The 20,151-nt window shown below is 34.2% G+C and overlaps 1 protein-coding gene across 1 annotated transcript in view; it reads right to left on the bottom strand.

Moving 5' to 3' along the window:
• LOC111510012 (uncharacterized) overlaps positions 1-20,151 on the bottom strand; it is an 88,764-nt gene that overhangs the window by 21,589 nt on the left and 47,024 nt on the right. The window contains exons 13-14 of the mRNA XM_074183584.1: positions 9,819-10,203; positions 3,072-3,394 (exon numbers count right to left, since the gene is read on the bottom strand). Coding sequence (XP_074039685.1) covers positions 3,072-3,394; positions 9,819-10,203 — 708 coding nt within the window. The remainder of the gene's footprint in view (positions 1-3,071; positions 3,395-9,818; positions 10,204-20,151) is intronic.

Below are 20,151 nucleotides of genomic sequence, written 5' to 3'. Positions count from 1 at the left end.
TAAGTTCATCAATTTCCATTGCTTTCAAATGATTCATTTCCAAACCTTTATTTTCTAGGTGTAAAATTTCGAACTCTTCGTTAAAGAACATACCTCTACCAGACAACGCAAAATTACTATCCTTTGATGTACAGAATCTATTTCCCAGCATACCTCCTGATGATACTATTACTTTAGTAATAGAATCATTAGATAAAAATAGAGTGAACCCAGTCATAAAACGAAAAATAATTGACCTTCTGTCGTTATGTCTCAAACAAAATTATTTTCAATTCAACAACAATATTTATTTCTTCTCAAAAGGATCAATTATGAGATATCCATTAAGCCCCTTACTTGCAGAAAAGTTCATGGATAATCTAGAGAAGTCGATCTTTGAACATCCTTTGATTAGGAATTTCTTGTGTTGGCACATATATGTGGATGACGTTTTGATATGTTTTACAGGTACTAAGAGGCAATTAGATACTTTTCATAAGGATATTAACAAAATTCATGAAAACACTATTGAAATAGAAGCAGATAACCCAATCAATTTATTGCACATAACAATTAGTAGAAGGATTTTTCAATTTATCACAAACCGTCCTATACGGATATTACATTACTATACATTACGATTCTACCCATCCTTACCAACACAAAATAGAAGCTTGTAATAGCTTTATTCACAGATTAGTCCATGTTCCTCTTTCAATAGATAATTTCAATAAAGAACTTAATATCATCAAGCAAATTGCGGTTAAGAATGGGTTCAAAGCCGAAATAATAAACAAAATACTTAAGAAGAAAGTCTATGTAAAAGCCATTTGAGACGTTTTTCCTATTGATAAGGTTGATAATCAAAATTATAGAGCTTTAACGTATTTTGGACAGCCAACGGAAAAAGTGGCTTTATTTTTGAGGAAACGAGATATTAAAATTGCATATAGAACAATACGTTGGGAAAGTTAGCGATGGTAGAAAAGACTTTGGCTATAAGACAGCAGTAGCCTCGCAAGGAAGAGAAGCCGTCACAACCAGTGCTTGCACTTCCCTACATCAGAGGATTATATCGGAGAGGATAAGAAGAATTGGTTTCAAATACAACATCAGAACCTGTTTCAGATCCGGTAACACTATCCGTAGCAGCCTCACGAAAACCAGGCCACCGAACGCGGACTGCGATTCCAAGAATTGCATTTACCGGATACCCTGTGAGTGCGGAAAATCCTATATTGGTGAAACCAAGAGGCCATTGAATGTTCACATTGCCGAGCACAAGAAGCACACACAGCGAGGGGACACCAGCAAATCAGGAATAGCAGACCATGTTTGTACCCATCAACACAACATCGAGTGGTCCCAAGCTGAGATCTTGCACAGAGAAGAACATTGGTTTAGGAGAAAATTCAAGGAAGCCGCATACATGTTGTCCAACAACGTATTCAGCCAGGTCAGCGTAGAAATACGCAACATATGGAAACCCATCATTCAGCGAAAAATGGCCAACTCCCGCCAAAACGGTCATCTCCAACGGAATCAGTGAAGCGGAAATTGGAAAGCAGGGTATTTGAATGACCTATAAATAGTCATCTCTCGGAGGAATCAGTCCAGTCATCACCCGAAGACGATTGTAGATACTAACAATCGTAACGACGTGAACTAACGTGACTTGGAATCTCTACACTTTTTTTTTATTTTCTTTTTTCATTCCTTTATTTTTATTTTTTTTTTAATTATTCAATTGTTATATTTTTACTTGTAGTTTATTTCACTATTATTTCATTTCAGGTTCATTTTGCTTAATTAACGTATATCACCCATATTTGGAATGACGTAATCGAGAAACATGGAGAGTCAAGAGCTGTTGCGCTTGATATTCCTAAACCCTTTAACCGTGTGTGGCATAAGGGTGTTCTGGCCAAACTTTGATGCTATGGCTTGTCGTATCATTTTTTTGTATGTATCTCCAGATTCCTAGAAGAACATTTCCCGCAAGTGGCCGTCGATGGATATCTCTCGAATACCTTCACCATATACGCTGATGTTCCCCAGGGATCCATATTGTCTCCAACCATCCAATATATTGCTTTAATGATGACTGCACACTTGTCTCGTCCATTTGGATATGTAGATCATATACAAAAGTTTTCTTTATTAATAGACTGGGAAAAAATCAATCCAAAACAACTGATTCAGATTAACAACATTGATTCCATGATGAATCGTGACAGGTGATACACAGGAATGCTGCACGACTTGAAATATGATATATATATATCGATATAAAATTCCTATTATAGAAAAAGCTTTAATGTAAGTGTACCTCTAGAGGAAAATAATAGTCTTCAAATTCTCAACAGCACCTTTTAGAATATATTTCAAATACGAAATAACTTCCTGCCAATAAAAGAAACATAGTTACTGCAATTCCAATCACAGGAATTCCATTCATTGTAAAAGAAACTTTTAAAGGGGATCCTTTCAGTATTTCAAGTGAGTTTTTCTGGAATTCTATGAATGAAGAAAAATTATTTTGAATAAAGTGTATGCAGAGTATTCAAGAAAAAACCAATAATTCAATTTCCAATACACTCTTCATAAAATATTCCTTCATATGAATTCATTAAAAGATCTAGGAATGAAAATTGAACATTCAACTAAACGAATTCGACCTTAAACAGAAATAATAAATCAGAAAATATTGAAAAATTGTACTAGTAATCATTTATTCACCAAAAATCATACTTGTGACAATTGAATCAATAATGTAAGTATTAAAATTTCTCAGGGATGTGAAAAAATTAATATTGAAATTATTTGGGTTATCATATTATTCAAAAGTTCAATACCAAATGATTTTAAATAATGATGAATTCGTTATGTATCAATTTATTTTCATTATATACGAAGTTTTCGAAAAATCAATTACCATGAGTGGAATTAAATTTTAGTCAAACAGAGAATATATTCCAAAGGTGAAAAATGTTGTAATAAATTGCCAAATCGTTCTGAATTTTGTGACGATTGGGGATTCGAAAACCAACATGTTTTCTTAGAATAATTCAATCTCTATAATTATAACTCACCTCTCAGTATCCATTTTCCATATTCAATTTCCATAAAGTCATACCAATCTCCAGAATATACATCGTTCCTGTCTTCCCAAGGTTCGATTTTTTCTTTAAGTTGTGGAGTATTGGTTATCTTCACAGATTTCAAAATGAAACTTTCTTTTTTCCCAACCTTTGGAGCAATGTTATTATAAATGTGATCCAGGAGATCATCCAATTTGGTGAACCACATTGTATAAGCCCTACCGCTTTTTTCTTTTTCCCTCCAGTAGGCGGAACTCTTGTGGGCGACAGGAAAGTATTTGATTTCTTTCTCTTCTCCTTCCTCTTCTTCTTCACTATAATGAAATATAATAATTACTGCAAAATATATATCAACTCGTTCATAAGTATGATGTGAGTCAAGAAGCCTTTTTTGTACCAAAATATTCAATAATGAACCCATGAAATGACATTATAGAGTGATATCACTCTCCTATAAATTTTTATATGGAACAAGGGCTGAAGAACTTTCAGTTCTCCAGCCACCAATATAGGGATTTTTCAAATTTCAAATATTCAAATATTGAAATGTATTCGACAGCTTCAGCTGGAATTATAAGTTCTCAAAGTATCGAACCATTTTTTGATAGTACATTAATTAATGAACGTTATTTGGATTCCCAACAAATTTTCTCACCTCCAGAGTAAGAAATACTTTTTCCAAATGATGATCCTAATGTAATTAATAGAAATATTTGGTATTAGGCGCTGTATCATGTTTCACATTAGAAGTGTACACTTATTCCAATTAAATTTTTTGTGATAGCTGGTAGACGCAGTGAAATTTAGTGGCCTGCTCGTTCTCCATATATGAGTCTATATGATTATTTATTACGGGGTTATTCAACATCTGGAGTTTGCTACAATACTGCGAATTATATAAGTGAAAAATTTATCATGTCAACCCGAGAACCATCCAAAAAGTTTCCATTCCATTCCTACAAATATTTATTATTCTCTGTCGTATATCCAATATTGAAACAGGTTTAGTTTCGTACACATTTTGCTTCAAATAGCCCCATTAAAAAAGTCCAAAGGTAGCAAATCTGGATAGCTGACTGGCCATTCTGTAGGACCTCGACGGCCAATCCAACGACCGGAAAAAGTAGTATCCAAATAGTTTCTTACTTGTCTGGAGTAATGTGGTGGTGCTCCGTCTTATTGGCATACAATATCCATATCGAATTGATTAGGACTTGCTTCGAAGATTTCAGTGATGAGAGGGTCAACAGTAGTTTCCAGCATATTCAAATGCAGCTGTTGAATTTTGATCAATTAATACAGGTCCTACAATATGGTTTCCCAATATTCCTGCCCAAACGTTAATTTTTCTGGATATTGGGTATGTGTTTTCCGGAAAACGTGAGAGTTGGTGTCAGTCCAGTAAAGGCAATTTTGTCTGTGAACATTGACGTTTAAAAAAATGTGCATTGATCACTAAAACAAATATTGTGGAGATAGGTAGGATGCCTTGCAAAGGTTTCCGTAATGATTTCCCAGCATTCTGTTCTTCGATCAGGATCATCTTCAGTTAATTAGTGTACAATTTTAATTTTGTATGGATGATACCTATTCCTCTTCAAAAGTATCTACACAGTAGAAGGAAACACCTCACAAACATTCGCGACGGAATAAGTAGACTGTTCAGGATTTACCACCATCTCACCCATTATTTGCATTTGCTGTTCTTCCGGAATGAACGGATGACCTGGGGGTCTTTTGTTATGTACACTACCGTTAGTTGTGAATTTGGAAACACGTTCCCTCAAATATTTTCTACAGATAGGACGAATCGGGAAACGTTCATTGAAAATAAATCCTTTCGGTCTCGTCAAACTTACGCGTCGCACCGTAAATAAAAATCGCTTCAATTTTGTCTTCCATTCGACGAGAATTGACCATTTTACAGACTGTTGACGTGGTACCTTTCTACTAGTAAAACCGAAAACTAAATGAGAATATTCTAAATGACCAATGATGTTCATTGTCGTACTGACATTTTTTGTCGTTTTTATAAACAAAAAATAACTCAACAAACCTCATCGGGTTGTTGGAATTGTCATATGGCAGATAAACAGGAATATTTCTAGAAATATCGATATCAATGTGTTTGTCTTCAGGAAATTATTAAATGTTCCGCCATTTTGTAGTAGATGAAGATATTGACTTCATATTCTAGGGTTGTGAAGTATTCGTCAGGAGCTTCAAAATAATGTATCACAAGACCCCCCTTTTCCCAGATGATGCCCAGTCGCCATTTCGAAAGTTTCATTTGTCAATTTCACTTCAAAATAAGTATTCATGCGTTAATTTCATCATCCCAAATTTCAATTTATTGAGTTGACCCGTTCAAAAAATAAAAGGGGGCATTAAAAAATGCACTATATAAGCATTGCATTGAATCACACGAAAGAAATACTTTCGAAACAACTACAGCACCAATCTGAATAACATCACAAGATCAAGCACTCAATTCATTCGTACAATTGTGAATTTATGTCACGAATGAGTTAAATATATTCATATCATTGATGTCAGTACTTAAAGACAGTTCATCCGCTTATTTGATTCAATCCCAGTAATAGGATTCTGATTTGAAATGGTAAGAAAGAAAGGGATATATTTTCAGGAGAGAATAACTTTATGAAAAAGAAAAGTTGTGGCTTTCCAATTGTTCAACTATTTCCCTGTTTTTTTTTTTCATTTCGATCTATAAGGTTAATCTGGCAAAGAAAATATCGCGAAACTTCTCCATTATGCATTCAAAAATATATAGTGCATTCCATTTGAAACGAGCCACCCTGAGTAACTTCTGGTACAATGGTTTGCAGGAAGAATAAAAAACACGTCAACCATAGTATACAGGGGAACACATTTTGACCTATTTACATTTGATGTTACTTCCCCTATCGCACCCCCAGAGCATGTCACTGATTTTTTCTAAGATGATCACCCGATATTATTTCGCATTATCAGATGCTTTATGATGAGCAGATTTCAACAAAGTATAAAACATATGGTCTGAAGCTTATGGTTCGGAAGCTATAAATCATTTGAGTTGAAAAGAAGCCACCCTGAATACAATACAATACACCCTGGAACAATGATTTTCAGGAAAAAAAAACACAATAATATACAGGGGGAAACATTTTTAATTATTCACATTTGATCTAACTTTCCCTATCGCACCCCCAGAGAATGTAACCATTTTTTTAAACGGTTCAATTGTTTTGTATTATCAGATGTTCCATGATGAACATATTTCAACAAAGTAGAATACATTAAGGTCTGAAGTTCATAGTTTGGGAGCTAAAAATTATTTGAGTTGAAAACGAGCCACCCTGAATGAACTTCTGTACAATCTGTTACTTTGGTTTCATAGGTCTTTAAGTGGAGTATACTTCAAAAAAGAATTATTCTGCTTAGTCAAGTTTGAATTCGATATCCTCTTTATTTTGTATTTGTCTCATGTACGACATGTACGACACAAATACGTTTCGGAATTATTGAACAAATTTGTGGAAACTGAATCTGTCAACAAAAAAAAGTATAACCGTTCAGAAGTTGTTAACGATGAAGCTATTTGAACTGTAGTTTCAGGGCATGCTGGACTGATAGAAAATTCATATTCTCTTACTAAGTTATCTCGAGAATCAGGAATCAGTCGTACACATGTTTTCAGGATCCTTCATAACTACAAATTTCATCCATATAAGATTAGACTAGTTCATGAACTAAACGAAGATGAATTCGATATACGTATCGAGTTTTGGGAAAGTCTCACTGAACAGATCAACTTGCATCAGAATTTCTTGTATAAAATTAGTTTTTCAGATGAATGTACGCTTAGTTTGAATGGAGAGGTGAATCGGCAAAATTGTCGACATTGGAGTGATACGAATCCTCATTTATACCGTCAAGTACATACCCAACGACCTCAAAAACTGAATGTTTGGGCAGGGATTTAAGGAGACCACATCATAGGACCTTCTTTCATCGATGATAATTTGACTAATGATAAATTTTTGGATATGTTGGAGAATCGAATAATACTGTGCATCAATAAGGCAATTGAGGATAATATAAATTTATTTGAAAACGAAATACTGTTTCGGCAGAATGCACCTCCTCATTGTGCAGATTCAGTGCGACAATTTTGTGATGATCATTTTTCTGACCGCTGGATTGGCAGAAGAGGTCGTACAGATGAGCCACCTAGATCTCCGGATCTCACTCCTGTAGATTTTTTTCTATGGGGTCATTTGCAGTCTAAAGTGTATGAGATAGAATCAAAAACATTAGAAGATTTGAGAGAGAATATCATGAGGCATTGCAGAGAAATAATTCCCGAGATTCTCAACCATGTGAGGGCTTCAGTGGAAGTTCGTTTGTTACATTGTATGGAAGTTGGTGAAAACGTTTTTGAACATTTACTATAGAACTTTTTTTTCTTCTCATTGTCCAATCATCAGAGTTTGATTCAAGAATTAATATTTATTGCTTCCATATTTGTCTCTATAACGAATATTCCAAAATGTGGCCGCCTGTATAATTGTTGACCTGTTTTTCTATTTTTCCTGCAAATCATTGTTATTCAGGGTGGCTCGTTCTCAACTCAAATAGTTTGTAGCTCCCAAACCATATGGTTCAGACCATATGTTTTAGACTTTGTTGAATTCTGCTTATCATGGAGTATCTGATAATGCGAAACAATATAGGATGATCAATTTAAAAAAAAAGTGGTGACATGCTCCGGAAGTGCGATAGGGGAAGTAGGTAGGTAGCTCTGAAGTAAGTGGGTCTATTCGATCCTCCACCGCAACCCATAAGGGTTTATTGTGGCTCACACCTATTCACACTCGACCAAATAAACCCAACTTTTTAACGAAGCCGATTAGTTTGTATGGTGAGTGGTCTTTCAGATCAGATGGTGAGAGTACGGATCTGCCGAACTCAAAGAACCTGATTCGGTATCCAGCGGGGCAGGCACAAAAAATGATGCAGCTTCATCATTTTCCAGACAGAGGCGAAACACACTGTCTTCCGACAGTCCAAGTCTCTGCATGTGATAATTCAAATGACAGTGACCTGTAAGAAGGCCTGTTAGACATCGTAGTTCATCCCTACTGTAGTCCAACAACTGTTTGGGATCAAGTTTCGAAGGGTGAATACACGCCTTGGAGTGAGCCAATCCTGGAAGATTCTGCCAGAAGTGCATAACTCTTCTTGCCATCCAGGTGTTGAGTGTTTGTTTGGCAAAGCCTAAAGCGATGCCAATGACAGGTTCTGGTCCAATAAAGCCGCTTGCAGCAGCCTCCTTTGCAAGAGAGTCAGCAGCTGCATTGCCTTCCAGGCCAGTATGGCCAGGAATTCAGACCAAAGACAATCTGTTCAGTCTTCATATCAAGGATAATCTTTTTTGGCAGTTTGCTACCAATTTAGACGTTGCTCGGTGCGAGCCAAGAGCTTCCAATGCCGCTTGACTGTCCGAGAATATTTTTAGTGACTTGTGAGTGAGGTTGGATTTATCCAATCTTTCCGCACACAATTCAATAGCGTAAATTTCCGCTTGAAATACAGTCGCATAAGTTCCTAGGCAGGTAGATAACTCTGTCCTGGGTCTGCGACTGAAAACACCTGCACCAGAACCGGAAGGTGTTTTTGATCTATCTGTGAACAGGGGCAGTAACATCAAATGTGAATATGTCAAAATGTGTATCAATCAGGGCCGTCGTCATGGGGGAAGCCTCCTCCCCTGCTTTTTCGACTTGGGAAAAAGTTGAGAAATTTTGGGCCGTGAAGATTGAAAAAAATAATAGTAAAAAAATGAATAAAAATTTAAAAAATAAAAATGAGAGAAAAGAAAGGCAGAGGTGATAAGAAAAAGGAAACAACCAGGAGAAGGTCGGGATTTCCCAACATGCATAACTTGGAGATCCCATAATTCTGAGTTGTTTGAAAACTTCAAAGAAGTTCAATTTCTTCCAAGTGAGAGAACAGTCCTGAACAATCCACTAATTTTTAAGTGACAGTTTTACGAAATTCCCAACTTTTCGCTGTTTTTTCGACTTGGAAAAGTTGGGAAATTTCGGGCCGTGAAGATAAAAAAAATAATAGTAGAAAACAATAAGCACAATATTATTTTAGTGTTGTTTCCTTTCATTTGTATTGAATATTCCTATGCATGGTGGATATGGTGGAAGACCAAGGACCAAAAATTCCAATTATTATTTTTATAATTACCAAGCTTCATTTTTTTTGTGCATACTCGATCGGGCATAAGCATTCAGCCTATTTATGGATAGCTAAGTGAGAAAATTAATATATTATAGTAGTAACTAATCCCTCGGCTTTCATTTTTTCGAAAGTTGGGAAATTTCGCTGGTGGGGTTGGGAAAATTTTGATTCCCTCCCCCCCTGGTTTTTTTTCGCTACTGCCCTGGTGCCGATGTATACTATTGTTGACGTGTTTTCTTACTTTTCCTGAAAATCATTGTTTTGAAAGTTATTCAGGGTGGCTCGTTTTAACTGGAATGCAGTTATTTGAGAAAAAGATATGATATCCAACATTGATAATTAATGAAGGAGCACTCCAACCAAGAAGTGATTTATTACGTGAAATAAGAATGGAAGGACCTTTTTTATGTTGATTTTATCAATTATTATCACGTTATTTTTGTGATCCTAATCATTAAAAAAATTGTTATAGGAAATTATTACCCCTCATCTTCAGTTTGGCCTTTCATTTTCATCGGTGCAGCTTCCCCTTCCGTAAACTTCTCGAAATCAATTACTTTCGTAACGACATCTTTGTCATCAAATTCATCCCCTGTAGGCATCGTAGCACTTTTTTCGATGTTGTCAGTTTTGATCGGTGGTTTTGTTTTTGGTTTTGTTACATTGATTATACTCCAGTCTTCCATACCGATAACATTTCCTATCTTGTCTCTAGGTTTTGGATCGAACACATAAAATGCTTTGTCATCTCTCCATAATGCTATCGATAGAGGTTTGGATTCCAGAATGGCTTGATTGAAAGAATCATCCTTCTCATCAGTTTTCAGGAAAGATTCAACAGTGGTTTTCAGATCTTTCTCAATGCTTCCTGTGGGAAGAAGTAATACAATTCAGATGAAAGATTTCATGAACAAGTTTCAATTTTTATTTAAGTTGTTATCAAAGCATAATAATATCAAATACCAGAGGTCGGCAAACGTCGAGCCGCATGGAAGTTTTGAAAAAGCGGATGTAGCTGTTCAAGTACTCTGATGAATGTTGCTCTTCCAATGAGATGTTTTGATTTATATTGAGCACCGTGATTAACACAGTACCTATATTTCATAAATTGTAAATGAAGTATATTTATTCACTTATTGAATTATAATGATTCGTCATTCATCTATATTTTAGGTGTATGCCTCCTAATGATACAATATCATTAACCATGCTATAACTTAGTGTAAACGTGTTGAATTTGATAAAGTTAATAGAGACGAATGTCCTCTGATCAGCGAAGACGGCCAACATCCTGCTCTGAACAGTGTGAAACGAACAATAGCTTTTTCTACAAATCAGAATCCTCTGAATACAATTTTAGGAAAGCAAATTTTTCTTTATTGTATGATATGTTTCTCAGTATAGATCAGTCAGTTAAAAATGCAATTACCGACGTTGACAATTTTTCAACTTGTGTCCCAATTTTTGAAAATAAAACAAAAAAGAATCCGCCTTGGTAGGTAGGTAGGTCTAAAGTGAGTGGGTCTGTTCGACCCTCCACCGCTCACACCTATTCACAATCGGCCAAATAAACCCAGCTTCTTAACGAAGCCGATTAGTTTGTATGGTGAGTGATCTTTCAGGTCAAATGGTGAGAGTATGGATCTACCGAACTCAAAGAACCTGGTTCGGTCGCCAGCAAGGCAGGCACAAAGTATATGCTCTGCTGTTTCATCATTTTCCAGACAGAGGCAACACACAGCCCAACTAGCAATTTCGTATTTTATAATAGTTGCGGAAACGTTTCGGAGAAACAAAACTGCTATAAATAGGAAATTGGCACCGTCTTATAAAACATTATAGTACTTATCAATATTTTGTAAGGCCTTTTACAAACACTACAAAACAGTTTTATAAACATTTTGGCAGTTACTATAAAATTTGTTTAACGCTCTTAAAAAGTAGTTTTGTAAAGACTTTCCTTACTGCACTTTTGCAACATATTTAAGCGATACTTATAAAATAATCAGAAGACAATTTTATAAGAGTTTTTTAGTAGTTCCAAGTAGGCGTTATAAATATAATACAGCCGAAAACGATAACAATAAAATAAAAAAGTTTCAAAAATGTTTTCTTGAAGACGCAAGAAGTAATTTTGTATTGGACACTAGGAAAATATAATAGATAATTCACCAATTGAAAACTAACAAATAGAAAGGTTGAAGCCATTTCAAAATTTCACTTCTGCACTCATAAAACTGTTTATGTTTCGAAGATTGATATTTTTACTGCAAATGAAATTTTATTGACAAATATATAGCCTATTATTATCAAAATTTAAGCGCGCCACTCATTTATAAATGTTTTCGGTAAAATTATTAATTATACAAAAATTCACTCTGTCGACGTATTAATTTTCTAGTCGCAAACTTAATTCACTTCATTCTATATAATATAATATTATAATATTTATGTACTTTTCGGCTGTAAATATCACTATATGTGCGGTATTTCATATTTTCAACTCATCTAATTTCAGTATCCCGGATCGCTATCATTACAAATGGCGTCATTCTATAAAATGAATTGGTATCAGTAGCGAGCATTTCAACGTATTTTAGCTACCATGTTACCCCTATAAAACTGTTAAGAAACACTTAGTTCTGGGGGTGATGGTATTGCGGCAGAGTCGGACTACTTTTAAAGCTTTAGGTTTTTACAAAAGTGCTAGTATGAATAAAAGATTTCTCACATATAGTTTGGATAAATATTATCTGTCTTTGATTTTTTGACTAAAAAGTTTCTTTCATCGATTATAAAGGCTAAACGACGGGTTTTAACCATTATCATTACCTTTTCCTGATTTTCGCAAGAAAAAATTGAAGCACTAGGTTAGGTGGGATAATTTAAAGTGTTTTATTAGTATTTCCAATATACAGGGCAACTCAAAAAGCTTCCAGAAAGTTTTCTTATGGAACACCAAGTCATTTCTTCGTCTATTTGAAGCACCTTGAACTGAATCTAAAACTATTTTATACCCTCCAATAAATGTTCAAAATGACCGCCATTGAATTATTATTTATTTTTATTTATATATTTGGGATACAAACAGAAAAATCCACTACAGTATCCACACAATGGAATTATTATCAAATTGAAAGTATAAATTAATACACTAATATATGCATATCATAGTGTCTAAAATTAAGGATGAATTAGAATTGAATACAGTAACAATAGAAACTGATTATTAGTAATTGACAAAATGTATCAATTAATTATAATTTATAAAAATGAGTTTTCAATATTTTTTTGGCCGTAAGCTACAATGTATTAAAATATGGAAGTATTTTGCAAGAGTGTTACCTCATATTACTGGAGTTTTCTCCCAACACCAAACCGTTCTAGACCCACTCTATTAAGATTTCCGACCGTATATTTTTTAATAGATGGGTTTTCTGAAATAACTGAAACAAAACTAAACTAACCCAAACCAACCATTATCTCTTGTTTCACTAAACAAAAAATTATAAAAAAATATTTGTTACAAATAGAGTATTCGAACCCACCACAAAAATTAATCATACGTCAATTAGTCAACATCCCAATACCAAAGATTAAAGCCATTTACACTAACGAATACTTATGGATACGAACACTGTCACGAATTAATTATAGAAAGTGGATAGCGAACCTATACAATTGAATTTGAACGCGAACGCATACGCTCAAATCACAAATTTATCGGAAACCTAGATACTCCCAAATGGATTAAATGCCGTGAATCACCTTATATGGTTTAGCTGCTATAACTGAACTCCCATCCAACCCTAACAACTCATTTCTATATGAAATATTTTTTCGAAACACAACTAAGCATCCCGTTATTTTGATGGTTTTTTTACACAGAATACTAAGAATACGGTCCTATTAATATTTGTTTGCCTTTCTGCTCCGCTGTGGCTCTGCTGTCGTTACACAACTATTGTGATTGTTTATAAGTTAGTTGGCAACATTTTTGCTAATAAATGACACTTTGGTGACTCTTATAAAATAAATTACTTATATTCATCACATATTACCTTTTTTATGATAAATATTCGTTTTATAATGCTAAATACATGTTATATTAGACATAACCTATATGAACGAGGATTAAATATTGTTGATATTTAATTTGTCGTGCGTTTAGTGGAAATAACGGGTAAGTTTTTGATGTCAGAATATATCTTTTAATTAGCTTCAATAATTGACCAGATATTTGATAATTCAGGCCTATATTTTCAGTTGATAGTTTTGTGTTTTTGAAGCTGGATTTGACTCATTTCATCTACGTTTTAGGTATATATGTTCACACAATTCAATTTCCGCTTGAAATACAGTCGCAGTAGATAACTCTGTCCTGGGTCTGCGACTGAAAACACCTGCACCAGAACCGGAAGGTGTTTTTGATCTATCTGTGAACCAACAACTATTTGATCTTAATCCGCCTTGGTACAATCATGAAATAATTGCGAAAATTATTAGAAAAGAGAATACACGCAAGAACCTCAAAAAAACTTAGAACACCTTCGCTAGTAAAGGAGTACAAATCCTTATGTCGAGAAATCAAACAGATGATTAGCACAGCTTATGCTACCTATATTCAGCAAGTCGAAAGGGATATCTACAATGATCCTGAGACATTCTGGTCATTTGTTCAATTCAAGGGAAGAACACCTTGAATATCTGGCATTATGACATATAATGATTTAACATTTGACAATTCTCAAGATGAAGTCAATGAGGTAGTATCACAATTTTTCTCAGACGTTTATATTGACTCTATTTCCGATATTCTGCAAGCATCAACTAGCACACATAATAACTCTTACATTTCTATGATGCAGATCACTGAATTTGATGTTAGCAAGACCTCTAAAACACTCAACAATAAAATGACTTCGGGTGTCGGTAACATACCTAGTTTCATAATAAAAGACAGCATAAATATTTTAGCTAATCCACTTTGTCATATTTTCAACATTATTATCAAATCGAAACATTGTGAAAAAACAATCAAAATTTGTTCAGTTTTGAAATCAGGTGACACAGCAATTATATCTAACTACAGACCTTTTGCTATTCTATGTACATTATTCGAAATTAAAATTTAATCTGCATTACTCAGGTAATATCGGAGACCCTTGACAATGATATCCAAAAAAAAAAATCTGTTTGAAATCTGTTTTTCAGTTAAAGGCTTTTGACACCATTGATCATTACTTATTACTAAGTAATGTTACTTTCTCAGAAGAACTCAGTTTATAGACTATGGAGGGTACACGTCCGATCGCTGTATAGCTTGCTTGGGAGTCCCACAAGGCTCTAATCTAGGTCCACTTCTTTTTTGATATTTATCAACGATCTATCATTTGAAATTAGTGCCACCCATCTCCTACTTGCTGACGATTTGAAAATATACAGTCCAGTTACCTGTATTCAAAATTGTTCCTTACTACAAAATAATTTAACATCATTGAAACACTGGTGCACCAGAAAAAATCTCAAACTCAACATCGACGAATGCAAAATCTCAACGTTGGCGTTAACAACATCCAATTGCCTACAGTTACAAAATAAGTAACATTGTTCTTGAAAGATGCTTCAGCTTCATGCATTTCAAAGGAAATGTTCCAAACATATTCTTTAAATGTTGTGGCTATTACCCCGAGAAAGGATATGCCCATAAATACCTGCTGAATACTTTTCACTTTCAATCTCTGCAAGAAAGACAAGACTGCTTGGCAATTACCACTCTCCACGGCATAGTAGATTGTCCCTATTTGTTGATTAGGATCAATTTTTATGTACCAAGATTTGTTTCCTGCCAAGAAATTACTTTTTACAATTCGGCTTCTGGCACTAATGTACTCCTCAAGTCACCACTTTATTCAATGTGTAAAATCTTCAACGATAATTGTACGTCTAGTGATATCAACTTTATTTCATCAATTTATAAGCGTAACCAGAATTAGTATCATTATATTTATTTGACTTCTTTAATTTTACCTATCTTGTAGTTATATTTTACCTTGATTTTTTTTTCTGCTATTGGGTGTACACTTGTTGAAAAAGAATGTATTATTGTTATTGTTATTTCAATTGATTTTTTATAGTCCTCTATATTTTGTTCGATAATACTTCTATTCCTATTATAGAGTATGATTGAGACATCGTCAGCATAACCAGTTGCATGTATATTAGATTATTTGGATAAATTGAACATCGTGTCATTAACATAGATTATAAGAAGTAAAGGACCTGAAACAGAACCCTGCGGTACTTCATATTCTATTCTCCGCACTCCATAGTTTTTCATTTTTTTATCGAAATATTAACTGTATCAAATGCAAGAAAAAGGTCAAATGCATTGAGACCAAATGTAACTGACTGCAACCTTACGAACAGAATCTCTCTCTCTCTCTCTCTCTCTCTCTCGTCACCCGTCGATGTCCATGTATTTACTATTTTGATGTTTGTTATTCATGTAGCCTAGACATTAAGTTTTTTGACTCATATTGACCAATTATTCAAACGGTGAGCAACTGAATTTTTCATAATCAGACAAATGAAAGACAAATTAATTGAAGATTCCATTAGAATGTCTTATTTTTCGATAGTATACTATGATTGTTTTGGGTGCATCAAGTATTACCGACAAAAATGTTTGTCCTGCAGAAAATAATTTTACAAATTATCGTTATTTAGTCAAAAAACTACGTATTAGGCTCTCGAGTGATTCCTACATAAATTTCGAAAGTTTGATAATATACATGAATGAGCTCATACTAAATCAACAGAATATTTCATCACGTCATCTTGTACCTATGAGTAATATTTCCAAAATGTTATGCAAGATGTTCGAAATAGATGAAGATAAGAATGGGACAAAACTCAGCTTTTTCTAATGAAACACCCTGTATTTGAGGATATCTGAAATTCCGAAATGGTTATGAGTCATTTTCATGAAACATTATATTCCAAAAATCAACCGTTCAAGAGATATTTCAGATTTGCTTGAAACAGTAAAACATGCGCATGTCCATCATAAAACTACGTGCTTCGAATTCTCAATTTCAAATAGTTACAGAAAGTTCATTGGAGCTATTGATTTGCCATCATGATTTTTATTGAAGACACGAGAACGTTTCATTTTTGGTAATAATAATAATATTTAATAATCCCAAGAAACCAGAATGTTTATAACAGGGGTAAAATTCAAAATAATGAATAAACAAATAATTTCAATACTAACATATCAAGCAAAAGTACAGCACATAAATACATATATACATCCATACATATACATTACATAAATACATATATACATACACACATATACATTACAATTACTTACATTAGTATCAACCCAGGTGAAAATATACGGGGTATTATATTTGAATTGAGAAGTAATGAAGCGTGTCTGTATGTTTACCTCTTCTTTCAGTGCATCTAATTGTATAAAATCAAAATTCTTAAAGTAAATCACAACTCTCTGAGAGATATATTTCTGCGCAAGGAAAAATTATTGTGGTTTGCAGGTATCATTATAGAGCCATGTTATCCAAATACCTTCCCAATGAATTATTCAATAAGTTGAAGTGACTATTGTCATTAAAATATTCTGAAAATGGAAACATAATTATATACCACATAAATTGTTTGTTTATTATACTTGAATCATAGTTTATTTCCTAAACTTTATGTATGAGTTTTAGTTTGTATTCATTATTTTTATAATCCTCAAGATTTCTCGTTGCAGAAGTTTTTTACAACCATATATCCATATATTTGTTGTGTAGGTCGTTCGAAGTTTTCAACGATTGCCTGAAGTACTTCCAGCTGCTTTTCTTCTGAGCCAACTGTCCCGTCTGTTTGTGAAATGTTTCAAAATTATTTTTACGGTGGAAAGGTAGCCTGGTGGGTGGCTCCACTCACTCAAACAACCGCTGTGTGAATCGGTGGTTCAATCCGCGAGGCCGGACGATCGATTTTCACTTTCTATTGTCCAACCGTTCAAAGGGTAAGACCTCGTTAGTCCTTAGCTCCACAAGTTTCGACTTTTGAGAGTTTTTTTGAGGAGAAACAGATTTTAAACAGATTCAAATCTGTTTCAAATCTGTTTTTCCGTTAATCAGCTGTCGCCCCCATACGAACAACAACTCTCAGAAGTTGAGAAACTTGTGCGAGCTAAGAACCAACGAGGTTTTACCTTTTAACGTGTGATTCCTAACACATAGGAAGTGAAGGATGGCTTTTGAATTCTTCGAAATTATGTGGAAAAAACTTGAATTGCTATATTGACTATCATAAGAACATGGAAGCTAATATTTTTGAGGAATGATTTGGAAACACATTGATTCCAAATTTGGATGCGAATAGCGTGATAGTTTTTGACAACGCTTTCTTTCATTCGCCACAGCTCATCAAAGTACCTATAGTCTATTTCAAAAGAGTGTAGAGTAATAAAATCTCATTAAGTATTCAAAAGCGCTACAGGGTGATCCGTCAATAAATTCTGTCACTTCCCTAGTCCGCATTGCAAAATTATGTCGTTTCATAAAGAGCAGGTAGGTATCACCCTGTTTTAAGGGATTTGTCCATTGTTATCGACGGATAAATACTAAGCCAGAGGCGCGCTAGTGGGATAATTGCCAAAAGAATATGCATTCATAAAAATTATATTAAAAGAAATAAAAATTTAATACAGCAGAACAGTGTTATTGAAAAAATATAAAATGTAACAATAAAATATATACGAACCGAAATCGGGAAATACTCACAAACACACACGAACGAACTTTACGTATTGAAACACTTGTGGGGACTTTAAATCAATTTATTCACAAAAACGACAAGAACTTTACTGGATACGTTATTACAATTTGACACTTGAACAATACTAAAACTGTGAACTTCCCTTAACGTTTAACAACACTCTATTTATACCCTAATTGAATGTTCTAGAGATTACTAGGTACAATTTTCGAGAACCTTCCGAGAAAATAATTATTCAGACTACCCTTAATTCTAAACCCTAACCTAAGCAAAAGTGTCACTGTCACTGATACACTGGTCTCTGTCCAGATTGCTTATCCCGCTATAGTATATTTACAATTCAATTAAATTATTCTACATCAGTATAGTCTTCATCCGAAGAACTGTCATCATCCCCTGGTGTTATAATTATAGGGTCAACCACCTGATCGACCAAGTTGTCCAGTTCCCACATTTTATCTTCCTCTTTTAAAACATGCTGGATTGCTTTTTGCCAGTTTTCTGATGTGATTTCCATAATGGCTTGATCAAACAATACCTTGACATCTTTCATTTTAAATGTGGTATTGTGCCTTGCAACATATCCTTTAACTTGTGCCCATATAAGTTCTATAGGATTTAATTCGCAATGATATGGCGGTAGGCGCAGCACAGTTACTTTATACTTTTCTGCTACATCTTCTACGGCATATTTCATGAAGCGAGATTTATGTTGTTTTACTATGGCTAGTAGTTCCTTCTTTACTGAATTCGTCTCAAACTGAATACCTTTATTTGACAGCCAGTTAATAATTTCTTGCTTTCTCCAAGCTGAAGTTGGTACCTTCTCTAAGCGCCTTGAATGGTAGCTTGCATTATCCATAACCACGACCGAATCAGCTGAAAGAAATTTTAACATTTCCCCGAAGTAGTCTTCGAAGACATCCGAATTCATGTCCTCATGATAATCTCCCGTCCGGCACGACTCAAAGCTTAACAAACCTTCTTTTAAAAATCCGTCTTCGCTTCCAATGTGAGCAATTATAAGCCTCTTCCCTTTTCCCGAAGGCACTTTAATACCCGTCGAAAGGCCTTCTATGAAAGCTTGGCGAGAACTTGTTATATTTTTATCTTGCCACATTTTTTTGACTATATAACCTTCGTTTATCCACGTCTCATCAAGATAAAAAATTTTCTTTTGCTCTCTGCTTTATAGTTGTCAAATATTTTCGTCTCCAGCAAACAATTTCATCACTTTTCAGTAATAGTGCCTTTCGATTGTGCTTTTCCCAGGCAAAATTCATACTTTTTAAAGTTTTCCATAAAAGTTTTCTGGATATCAAAGGAATATCGTTATCTTGGCTTATCTCGATAAATATTTTTTCAAAAGTGGGTATTTCCTTTTTAAAATAAAACGAATGAACTTTTCTTCGAATGTCACATTTGGTGTCTTCATCTAAGATTTTTATTGGTCTTCCTGATTTTCTCTTGCATGGACTTACCTGGCCTGATATCTTTCTTTCTCGCAATAATTTAAAAATCGTGGACTGTCCAATTCCAGTCATTCGGGCACATCGCTCAACACTTTCTTGCACAGACAAACTAGGGTGATCGTGTTTTATGCAATCATATACATTTAAAATTATAACTTTTTCGCAAACAGATAGCGGAGAATTTTTTACACTTCTTTTCTTTGGAGTAAATGTCCCCATTTTATAACTTTTTCACTATTTCTATATCACAATATCACTGTACGTTTAATTGGTGTAGTAACAATTACTATTATAACTCGAATGTTTAAGACACCATTACAATATATTTAAACCCTTTTTCTTAATTACCTGGGTTTAATAGGTATTGCATGATTGGTGGGCAGGGTCAAAAAGGGATTATTATAATGACATGGCACCTCGGAACTAAGTGTTAACCCTTTTTTGAGAAATCATGCTCAAGTATATGAACCCAAATTGCATATTAAATAAGTTTACAAGAACCACTAAAATTAATCTTAATCTTTTTTTAAGAAATTTTACTTACC

The sequence above is a fragment of the Leptinotarsa decemlineata genome, unplaced genomic scaffold (assembly GCF_025532065.1).
Source record: "Leptinotarsa decemlineata unplaced genomic scaffold, Ldec_3_MD MMD2_tig00026340_RagTag_RagTag, whole genome shotgun sequence".
NCBI lineage: Eukaryota > Metazoa > Arthropoda > Insecta > Coleoptera > Chrysomelidae > Leptinotarsa > Leptinotarsa decemlineata.
Note: the sequence above shows the minus strand (reverse complement) of the source record. Positions and strands in the feature narration are given on the sequence as shown.